This window comes from Bubalus kerabau, chromosome 11 (genome assembly GCF_029407905.1).
Source record: "Bubalus kerabau isolate K-KA32 ecotype Philippines breed swamp buffalo chromosome 11, PCC_UOA_SB_1v2, whole genome shotgun sequence".
NCBI lineage: Eukaryota > Metazoa > Chordata > Mammalia > Artiodactyla > Bovidae > Bubalus > Bubalus kerabau.
The window spans coordinates 105,208,361-105,219,523 of record NC_073634.1 but is presented as its reverse complement, the minus strand read 5'-3'; the positions used below and the strand labels follow the sequence as shown (position 1 = coordinate 105,219,523).

Here is an 11,163-nt window from a genome sequence, read left to right as displayed (position 1 = left end):
GGTCAAAGGGCTCATGCAGTCAATTTGAAAGAAGATACACTAATTCCCAATCTTTAGGTGAAAAGACATTCTGCATCATTAGTTTTTAGGGAAATACAAATGAGGCACACCTTTAACCCACCGGTATGACTGAAATTTTAAAGATTCACAATAGGAATAGTATTGACAAGATTGTGGAGTAAATAGAAAACTTATACTTTGCTTATAGTAATTTAATATGGTAAAATCACCTTGGAAAATGGACTGTAATTTCTCAATATTAAAGACACACCTACTCTGTAATCCAGCAATTTCTCCCCTGCATATTTATCCAAGTTAAATGGGCTTCCCAGATGGCTCAGTGGTAAAGTATCCACCTGCCAAGGCATGAAACATGGGTTTGATCCCTGGGTCAGGGAGATCCCCTGGAAAAGGAAATGGCAACCCACTCCAGTATTCTTGCCTGGGAAACCCCATGGACAGCAGAGGCTGGTGGGTTACAGTCCATGGGGTCACAAAGCAGCTGGATACAACTTAGTAATTAAAAAACAACCACAGAAATGAAAACATATGTCAATTTAAAGACTTCTACAGTAATGTTCATAACAGCTTTATTAATAATAGTGGAAAACCTGAAACTATCCAATATTCATCATTAGATGACTAAAAACGACCAAATTGTGGTGTATTCATTGAATGATATCCTTCTTTGCAATAAAAATGAATTCCTGATACATGCAACAACATTTCGGAACAGCACACACTTCATGTTGAACAAAAGCAGATGGTTAAAGGAGTACATTACTCCATCAACAGAGTTCTAGAATAGTCTAAAATGAATCTATGGTGACAGATATGTTAATAGAAATTAAATCAATCATTGGGTGAATGGGAAGATTTACTGCCAAACTGAAACCATACTCACAGAAAACTAGTCAATCTAATCACACTAGGACCACAGCCTTGTCTAACTCAATGAAACTAAGCCATGCCCGTGGGGCAACCCAAGATGGGCAGGTCACGGTGGAGAGATCTGACAGAATGTGGTCCACTGGAGAAGGGAATGGCAAACCACTTCAGTATTCTTGCCTTGAGAACCCCATGAACAGTATGAAAAGGCAAAAAGATAGGATACTGAAAGAGAAACTCCCCAGGTCAGTAGGTGCCCAATATGCTACTGGAGATCAGTGGAGAAATAACTCCAGAAAGAATGAAGGGATGGAGCCAAAGCAAAAAGAATACCCAGCTGTGGATGTGACTGGTGATAGAAGCAAGGTCCGATGCTGTAAAGAGCAATATTGCATAGGAACCTGGAATGTCAAGTCCATGAATCAAGGCAAATTGGAAGTGGTCAAACAAGAGATGGCAAGAGTGAATGTCGACATTCTAGAAATCAGCGAACTAAAATGGACTGCAATAGATGAATTTAACTCAGATGACCATAATATCTACTACTGCGGGCAGGAATCCCTCAGAAGAAATGGAGTGGCCATCATGGTCAACAAAAGAGTCCGAAATGCAGTACTTGGATGCAATCTCAAAAATGACAGAATGATCTCTGTTCGTTTCCAAGGCAAACCATTCAATATCACAGTAATCCAAGTCTATGCCCCAACCAGTAACGCTGAAGAAGCTGAAGTTGAATGGTTCTATGAAGACCTACAAGACCTTTTAGAACTAACACCCAAAAAAGATGTCCTTTTCATTATAGGGGACTGGAATGCAAAAGTAGGAAGTCAAGAAACACCTGGAGTAACAGGCAAATTTGGCCTTGGAATACGGAATGAAGCAGGGCAAAGACTAATAGAGTTTTGCCAAGAAAATGCACTGGTCATAACAAACACCCTCTTCCAACAACACAAGAGAAGACTCTATACATGGACATCACCAGATGGTCAACACCAAAATCAGATTGATTATATTCTTTGCAGCCAAAGATGGAGAAGCTCTATACAGTCAGCAAAAACAAGACCAGGAGCTGACCGTGGCTCAGACCATGAACTCCTTATTGTCAAATTCAGACTGAAATTGAAAAAAGTAGGGAAAACCACTAGACCATTCTGGTATGACCTAAATACAGTGGAAGTGAGAAATAGATTTAAGGGCCTAGATCTGATTGATAGAGTGCCTGATGAACTATAGAATGAGGTTCGTGACATTGTACAGGAGACAGGGATCAAGACCAATCCCATAGAAAAGAAATGCAAAAAAGCAAAATGGCTTTCTGGGGAGGCCTTACAAATAGTTGTGAAAAGAAGAGAAGCGAAGAGCAAAGGAGGAAAGGAAAGATATAAACATCTTAATGCAGAGTTCCAAAGAATAGCAAGAAGAGATAAGAAAGCCTTCTTCAGCGATCAATGCAAAGAAACAGAGGAAAACAACAGAATGGGAAAGACTAGGGATCTCTTCAAGAAAATCAGAGATACCAAAGGAACATTTCATGCAAAGATGAGCTTGATAAAGGACAGAAATGGTATGGACCTAACAGAAGCAGAAGATATTAAGAAGAGATGGCAAGAATACACAGAAGAACTGTACAAAAAAGATCTTCACAACCCAGATAATCACGATGGTGTGATCACTGACCTAGAGCCAGACATCCTGGAATGTGAAGTCAAGTGGGCCTTAGAAAGCATCACTATGAACAAAGCTAGTAGAGGTGATGGAATTCCAGTTGAGCTACTTCAAATCCTGAAAGATGATGCTGTGAAAGTGCTGCACTCAATATACCAGCAAATTTGGAAAACTCAGCAGTGGCCACAGGACTGGAAAAGGTCAGTTTACATTCCAATCCCAAAGAAAGGCAATGCCAAAGAATGCTCAAACTACCGCACAATTGCACTCATCTCACACGCTAGTAAAGTAATGCTCAAAATTCTCCAAGCCAGGCTTCAACAGTATGTGAACCGTGAACTTTCTGATGTTCAAGCTGGTTTTAGAAAAGGCAGAGGAACCAGAGATCAAATTGCCAACATCCGCTGGATCATAGAAAAAGCAAGAGAGTTCCAGAAAAACATCTATTTCTGCTTTATTGACTATGCCAAAGCCTTTGACTGTGTAGATCACAATAAACTGTGGAGAATTCTTCAAGAGATGGGAATACCAGACCACCTGATCTGCCTCTTGAGAAATTTGTATGCAGGTCAGGAAGCAACAGTTAGAACTGGATATGGAATCAGACTGGTTCCAAATAGGAAAAGAAGTATGTCAAGGCTGTATATTGTCACCCTGTTTATTTAACTTCTATGCAGAGTATATCATGAGAAACGCTGGACTGGAAGAAACACAAACTGGAATCAAGATTGCCGGGAGAAATATCAATAACCTCAGATATGCAGATGACACCACCCTTATGGCAGAAAGTGAAGAGGAACTCAAAAGCCTCTTGATGAAAGTGAAATCGAAGAGTGAAAAAGTTGGCTTAAAGCTCAACATCAGAAAATGAAGATCATGGCATCTGGTCCCATCACTTCATGGGAAATAGATGGGGAAACAGTGTCAGACTTTATTTTTCTGGGCTCCAAAATCACTACAGATGGTGACTGCAGCCATGAAATTAAAAGATACTTAGTCCTTGGAAGGAAAGTTATGACCAACCTAGATATTCAAAAGCAGAGACATTACTTTGCCAACAAAGGTTCCTCTAGTCAAGGCTATGGTTTTTCCTGTGGTCATGTATGGATGTGAGAGTTGGACTGTGAAGAAGGCTGAGCACCAAAGAATTGATGCTTTTGAACTGTGGTGTTGGAGAAGACTCTTGAGAGTCCCTTGGACAGCAAGGAGATCCAACCAGTCCATTGAAGGAGGTCAGCCCTGGAATTTCTTTGGAAGGAATGATACTAAAGCTGAAACTCCAGTACTTTGGCCACCTCATGCGAAGAGTTGACTCATTGGAAAAGACTCTGATGCTGGGAGGGATTGGGGGCAGGAGGAGAAGGGGACAACAGAGGATGAGATGGCTGGATGGCATCACTGACTCGATGGACATGAGTCTGAGTGAACTCCAGGGGTTGGTGATGGACAGGGAGGCCTGGCGTGCTGCGATTCAAGGGGTTGCAAAGAGTTGGACACGACTGAGAGACTCAACTGAACTGAATGATGAAATCAATAGAAATTATTATGACAGTTTAGTAATTCATTAAGAACAGATCAATTTCAAACTGAAATAATGAGTAACATGTTGTTACTGGATTGCTGTTAATCCAAACGATGAGTAATGAGTCAAATGATCAAACTGGAAAAAGTACTGAAATTTTGACATAAAATACTGACATATAAAACTCACAATACACATCTAAAAATGAGAAAATCTGTAACAACCTAGTAGTAGTCATGTGTTATCTGTTCCAAGTATTTAGTATCAATCATTACACCAGAAACTTTTATGTGCTCTAAATTTTTATAGATTGTATATGAAAAAAGGCTTGATAGAAAATTTTTTAAACTTGATAATCCTAAAAATCGCACATTATCAAATGAAATATTAACTTGAAACTTTTATAAACTCAATAACATTTTATCAGCCTTACTAGAAAAAAGACTGAATTATCTTTGTGTTCTATGTGTAATCAGAGAAGGCAATGGCACCCCACTCCAGTACTTTTGCCTAGAAAAATCCCATGGACGAAGGAGCCTGGTAGGCTGCAGTCCATGGGGTCGCTAGGAGTTGGACACGACTGAGCGACTTCACTTTCATTTTCACTTTCATGCAATGGAGAAGGAAATGGCAACCCACTCCAGTGTTCTTGCCTGGAGAATTCCAGGGACAGAGGAGCCTAGTGGGCTGCCGTCTATGGGGTCACACAGAGTTGGACAGGACTACTTCAACCTCATTGTTGAGGTTAAAGGGTATGAAGTCCAAATATACAACTTTTAGTGAATTGTTTGCAGCTTACATGTTTGTCTCTCAAAATTTTTAATATCTGTGGGTTTTGTCCATTTAAAAAATCTGTAGTTTGTGGCATTCATTTCACATAAACATAAGACACACCCTTCAAGTTGTCTAGACTTTGGGCTCTAACTCCTGAACATAGCTTGGACCAATGGGTCTCTGAGTGTAAAAAGCAATTTTGTGGGAGAGCACCTTCTGTCTAATTTTATAAAGTTTAAAAACATTCAAAACTTAATATAGTTACAGATTAAAGACAACCGGTAAACTGATAAGGAAATGGCCACAGTGGGCTCAGAGGCAGGATGACTTTACGACTTTACTGGGCGGTGGCACTTTTTGCCTTCATGGGCACTTTTCTCCTTAAAAATACCAAAAATTGTATTTTAGGACTGTGTTGGTATAAAGACAGATGGTAACTATTAATAGATTTTCCTCAATCTAAAATTTCACTTGTTTTCTGATTCTACAAGAAGTTAAAACGCTTTCATGGGTCCCTAGCCCAAGCTACAATGTGTGATGGAGAAGCCCTTCTGCTCAGTGTTCATTGTAATATTCCGTTTCTTACACCATGGTGAGCAATTTTAGCATTTTATACAACTATCCTTTCATGGCTAGTTTAATAACGTATGTAATGCACCGTGCAAGGATACAAATGAAAATGGTTATCTCAGGCACATAGAAATTCAAGTGATTTTTACTATCTTGTTTCTCTGTTTTTCAAAAAAAAATTTTTTTTTCAATAGCCAGCTGGATCCCTATTTTTTAGAAGTACTAATATTATTTTTTAAAGGATATAAACACACAACTTATAGCGCAATATATAATTCGTGACTTTCCTATTTAACCACTGGATTTTACTTTGGTCAACACAGTCCAAGAGACAGAGGAAAACCGAGAAACGAGAATTAACGGTCACAGCCTTGGGCCGGGACGGTTACAATTTCCATAACGGGCACCGGGCTTTCCGATAAGCCGCGCCCCCTTCTGGAATGTTCTCCGGCACCTTCCCCCTGCTTCACCCACTGCCCCTTCTCATTGTGCGGGTAGAGTTCTCGGGGGTAAGGTCGTCGCTGGCCCGCTTCTCCGGACTGGGCCCGCCTCGGCCTCTGCTTTCCTTTAGAGCCTTGATCAGAACTAATAATTATTTTTTTTCTGTCGCCTTCTCAGCTAGTGGTGGCGCCTCGTCGTCGTCGTCAGTCAGTAGTAGCGTCAAGAAAGAAAAGGGTAGGCTTTCCAGGGGGTTGTACTGTTTTCCTCTCTATTATTTCTTCTCTATGCAGTCTTTTTTTTTTTTTTTTACTAAGTATATATCAGTTTCCCACGAATTACGTGTTGTTTACACACTATCCTATTTTAGGTGTTAAATCTAAAGAGAAAAAATATTTGCTTCGCAACTCATAACAGGCTCTGCTGAAACTCGTGAGGCGTCGAAGAGAGAACAAACACAACCGAACGGAAAAGGCAGGAGGGTAGGCGTACAGGGGCCCCTGGGTGGGCCTGTCAGGCGCGGCTGCTGCTGGCACAAATCCTGGGCCAGGCCGCGGTCAACGCTGGGCCGCAAGCCTGCCTCAGGGGCCTCTGCCCCTGCCCCCACTCCTGCCCCTGCCTCCCTCCCTCCCTCCCCCTCCTGCCCCTGCCTCCCTCCCTCCCCCTCCTGCCCCTGCCTCCCTCCCTCCCCCTCCTGCCCCTGCCTCCCTCCCTCCCCCTCCTGCCCCTGCCTCCCTCCCTCCCCCTCCTGCCCCTGCCTCCCTCCCTCCCCCTCCTGCCCCTGCCTCCCTCCCTCCCCCTCCTGCCCCTGCCTCCCTCCGTCCCCCCACTCCTGCCCCTGCCTCCCTCCCTCCCCCCCTCCTGCCCCTGCCTCCCTCCCTCCCTCCCCCACTCCTGCCCCTGCCTCCCTCCCTGCCCCCACTCCTGCCCCTGCCTCCCTCCCCCCACTCCTGCCCCTGCGTGCCTCCCTCCCTCCCCCCACCTTCCTGCCCTTGCCTCCGTCTCCGCCTCCCTCCCTCCCCCTCCTGCCCCTCCCTCCAGTCCCGCTCCGCAAGACACTCCTGATTGGCCAGACCCTAGCCCGGAAGTGGCGCCACGCCGGGCTTCCCGGCCTCTTGGCTGAGCCCCGCTCCTCGGGGGGCATCAAAACAAGAGAGTGGCGGCTGGGGCGGGCCTGCGGCCGGCCGACGCCGCGCAGGGGGCGGGCCTGAGCTCGCGGCGCCCGCTAGTTGGCTGACGGGGGCACTTGGGGTTGCGCTGCCTGCGCTTCCGCCCTCGGCCGACTGTGGAGCCGAGGCATGGAGGCAGGTTAACCCCCGGCGCGAGGCCGAGCAGGGTTGAGAACGGCGGGCTGGATGCTGCAGGCCCGGCGGGCCCGAGTGCGCCCGCGGCTGGTGAGTGCCGGGCAGCGTGGAGTAACCGTCGCGGCGCGTGAGGCAGGGGCGGGTGGGGGAGGGGCGGCGCGAGCTTAGCCGCGTCCTTCGGGAGAGTTGAGGCGCGCGAAGCGGGAGCATCCCCGCCGTGTCCGCTGGACCGCCCTCCTGTGCCTCTCGCGCCCCGGGGCCTCGGGCATTGGGACCCCCGTCCTCTCCTTTCACGTCGTCTACACTGCGGTCCCGTGTGAGCGGTTCTGGGTCTAGGCTCTGTGTAGTTTCGGTAGGACTGATTGGAGGGGGGGGGTCTCGCTGTGGAAAGTCTGCCCTCTCGACGCCCCCTCCTTTCTCCTGATGGGGTCCGTGGCTTTGGAGAGAGGGCCATTTCCGAGTTGCCACCTGAGTCCTGCCCCACCTGAAGGCGATGTATCGCTGACAGCCAGCCACAAGGGGCTTTGCCGCTTTCCCCATCTCCCAGGAGCGACAGTGTACCAAGACCGTGAAGGAACCGTCACGAGGCTCGAAGGATCGGTTTGCCATTTAAAGCGACAGAGATGAATTAGTTACTGACGGTCCTAGGGCTGAACTCACATTTGCTAATTGGGTTTTTTTTTTGAGAAAGTGGCTCGCTGTCCCCTATGTGGGGACGAGGTCTCCCGTGAAACTACTTTCCCCTGTGGAGTCAGAATGGCAGTAGACCCACAGGCAAGTTGTCTATAATCTGAGTCCGAGCTTTTTCATCAAATGGTACATTCCGCTCTGTAAGTGTTTATGTGAAACGAGAGTATATAAACCACTTCCTCACTTTTGTTTTGCCTTTTCAGAAATGTTCTTTGCGGAGCCAGAGTCTGGGTGTATATGAATGCAGATCCTCACCCACTCCCAAATCCAGGCATCTCAACTGAGAGGATCACTTCTCTGTAGGCCATCACCTCAGGTGATTTTTTTTTTAAGATTTATGTATTTTTGACTGTGCTGGGTCTTAGTTGCTGTGGGCATTCTCATAGTTGCGGTGTGTGGGCTTCTCATTGAGGTGGTTTCTCTTGTGGAGCATGGTTTCTAGGGCAGAATTCAGTAGTTGCCCCAGGGCATGTGGGATTTTCCTGGACCACGGATGGAACTTATGGCTTCTGCATTGGCAGGTGATTTCTTAACCACTGGACCACCAGGAACTACCCCAGGTAATTGTTAAGTTAACATTTAAGGCATTTTTTTTGGTCATTTAATATGTGCCCAGCACTGAAGTAAAGTATATACAAAACACATCCTTGCCCCCCTGAAAGACTCAAAATTTTTGAAGATGGAGCATGTATGTGGGAAACATCTGACAGTAAGCACTTCAGCCTGACAAGGTGAATGTAGTGCTAGAAACTGTGTAGAGTCCTGAGAGGACTGAGAAGAAAGTCAAAGAAACTGGAAAGGGAGGGGCTGAGTTAGACTACTAGCCCCCAGGCATGATGATGCTCAGAGATGAATTGCACATAGGTAGATCTCAAATCTGTCTTTTTATTGGACTCACTGCTGGAATTGTTTTAGATTGAACCTGAATTTTATCAGTGGTATCTCACCATCTGCTTTTTTCTCCCAAGTTCCTTTGGTGAGTCATGTGTATTCAGGTTTAAGATCCAGGTAGAGGTCTGCCAAGTTCCTTTGGTGAGTCATGTGTATTCAGGTTTAAGATCCAGGTAGAGGTCTGAAGGGTAGGTGTTAAAGGCAGAAGAGCTCCCATAAATGCAGGTAATGCCAAATACCAGGAGGCGTTTTAGGAAGAGCAAATGACGGGGAAACGGCAATAGATGATGCTGAAGCCAGCTCTTGCAGGGACTGGTGTGGTGAGCTCAAAAGTTATTGCCCAAATGTAGAAGAGTCATTTGTGCTTTCAAAGTCCAGTTTTTGGTTTGGCCTTTGGCAGCATTTTGGGGAAGAATTGATAGTGGATCAAACAAGCTCAGTTCAGTCGCTCAGTCATGTCCAACTCTTTGTGACCCCATGAACCGCAGCACGCCAGGCTTCCCTGTCCATTGCCAACTCCTGGAGTCCACCCAAACCCATGTCCATCGAGTCGGTGATGTCATCCAACCATCTCATCCTCTGTTGTCCCCTTCTCCTGCCCTCAATCTTTCCCAGCATCAGGGTCTTTTCAAATGAGTCAGCTCTTCACATCAGATGGCCAAAGTATTGGAGTTTCAGCTTCAACATCAGTCCTTCCAATGAACACCCAGGACTGACCTCCTTTAGGATCAAACAAGAGGCAGGTCATTTATGTTTTCTTAAGGAATCTAGGCAAATAGTGAAAATGTATTAAGGCAGTGGCAGTCTCACTGTTAAGTGCAGATGTAATTAAGGTGGTAGACACTGTGGAACGTGTAGAGATGGATCTAAGGGAAGAGAGAATACAATTAACAGGTTACTGGTTTGAAAACTGCATGGTAATATCATGGATATAGAGAATACAGGACAGATCACGGATTTAAGGGAAGGACTTTGTTCTGTTCTGGTCCTGTTTACTCTGACGCACCAGTCAGGTGAGTAGAGATTTTCTATACAGTTGGATATTGAGTAGAGTCGGCCTTCCATATCTTCAGGTTTCACATATGTGAATACAGAGAGCCAGCTGTGTTCTTTGTGCTACACTGTTTTATGTGGGGAGTTGAGCCATCTGCAGATTTTGGTATCCATGGTGGGGGTTTAGCTTCTAGAACCAATTGCTTGCAAGTACTGAGGGACAGCTGTATATCTTTCTGGAATTTTAGGCTAGGCTATTGTTGCTGAGTAGCTGAAACATAGGTAAGCATTGCACTGAGTTCAAATACATTTTTAGTTTTTGGGAAGCTTCAGTATAAGTAGTAGTTAATGGGTTGAATTACGTCACCTAGAAAGAGGATACTGAATGAAGAGGAGGATGGAATCCTGAGGACAAACCTTTGGACATTCTGATATTAGGAGGGGGAAAAGGAACCAGATGGTTCTAGAGATTGGGTAGAGGAAGTAAAAGGAGAATTTTATCTTAGCTGTGGACTAAATGTTGGCATTTTCATGTTTTGGAGTTCAGTAAAGAACCAACTGGATTTGATATTACAGAGATTATTAGGGACTTTTGTGAAAACATTCAGTGAAATGTAAGATAGAACCCAGAGTGCAAAGGAACCAAATAAATTATTTTTTCAAGGGTTAGCTTGCTGGTGCTGAAACGTTCTCAGTGGACTCAGTGCTTTCACTCCCGCAGGCTGGGTTCAGTCCCTTAGTTCAGTTTCGGGGAACTAAGATCCCACAAGCCACTTGGCCCAGCTAAGGGGGCAAAAATAAATGAAAGCAATTGCGAAGAAGTTTTTAATAATTAAAAGTTCCAAGAAGTGGGACTTCCCTGGTGGTCCAGTGGTTAGGACTCTGGCTTCTAATGCAGGGGGCACTGGTTTGATACCTGGTGGGGGAGCTAGGTTCCCACATGCTGTTTGGTGCAGCCAATAGATAAAAAATTCCAAGAAGTTTTAGCTAGGAAGGGTAGAAGAAAGTGATTGTTATATGAAGTGTCTGGCCAGCTGTTACTGAGAAATGGTAGCCCTGGCTAAGTCAGTGGAAAGTAACAGTTACATCTCTGTTGAAGCATCCTTTGTGATCGTCAAATCAGCTCTCTCTCTAATACACAGGAGCAGCTCTGATTTCTGCAGCTTGAGGATTCCCTGGACACCCGCATTTGTGGTTCAGTAATGGTTCCCAGCAGTAAAAACACTGATGAAATTAACAAAACTGCCTTCCAGAAGAAGTGAGTTGTGCACAAACTTGCAAGGTTCATGGCCATCTACCAGCAGTTTTCCCTGTAAAGAAAAATCACAATATACTTACTTTACCCTGTTCACATTTTTTGGGCTTAACTATCAGGCCAATGATGATTTTGTTTTAAGGACATAACAACACCCGTTTATGACCTTTTGA

General features: G+C 45.2%; 1 protein-coding gene across 9 annotated transcripts in view; it reads left to right on the top strand.

Moving 5' to 3' along the window:
* Window positions 1–6,233: 6,233 nt before the first annotated feature.
* The window catches only part of SETX (senataxin), a 109,918-nt gene continuing 104,988 nt past the window's right edge, over window positions 6,234–11,163 (top strand). For 4 of the 9 annotated variants that reach the window (XM_055541474.1, XM_055541473.1, XM_055541466.1 and 1 more), the window contains exons 1-3: window positions 6,972–7,251; window positions 8,055–8,167; window positions 10,878–10,993. In XM_055541474.1, coding sequence (XP_055397449.1) covers window positions 10,938–10,993 — 56 coding nt within the window. In that variant the 5' untranslated portion in view covers window positions 6,972–7,251; window positions 8,055–8,167; window positions 10,878–10,937. Of the gene's footprint in view, window positions 6,340–6,971; window positions 7,252–8,054; window positions 8,168–10,877; window positions 10,994–11,163 lie in introns of those variants that run through there. The other 5 variants (XM_055541467.1, XM_055541475.1, XM_055541472.1 and 2 more) reach the window with 5 other exon arrangements.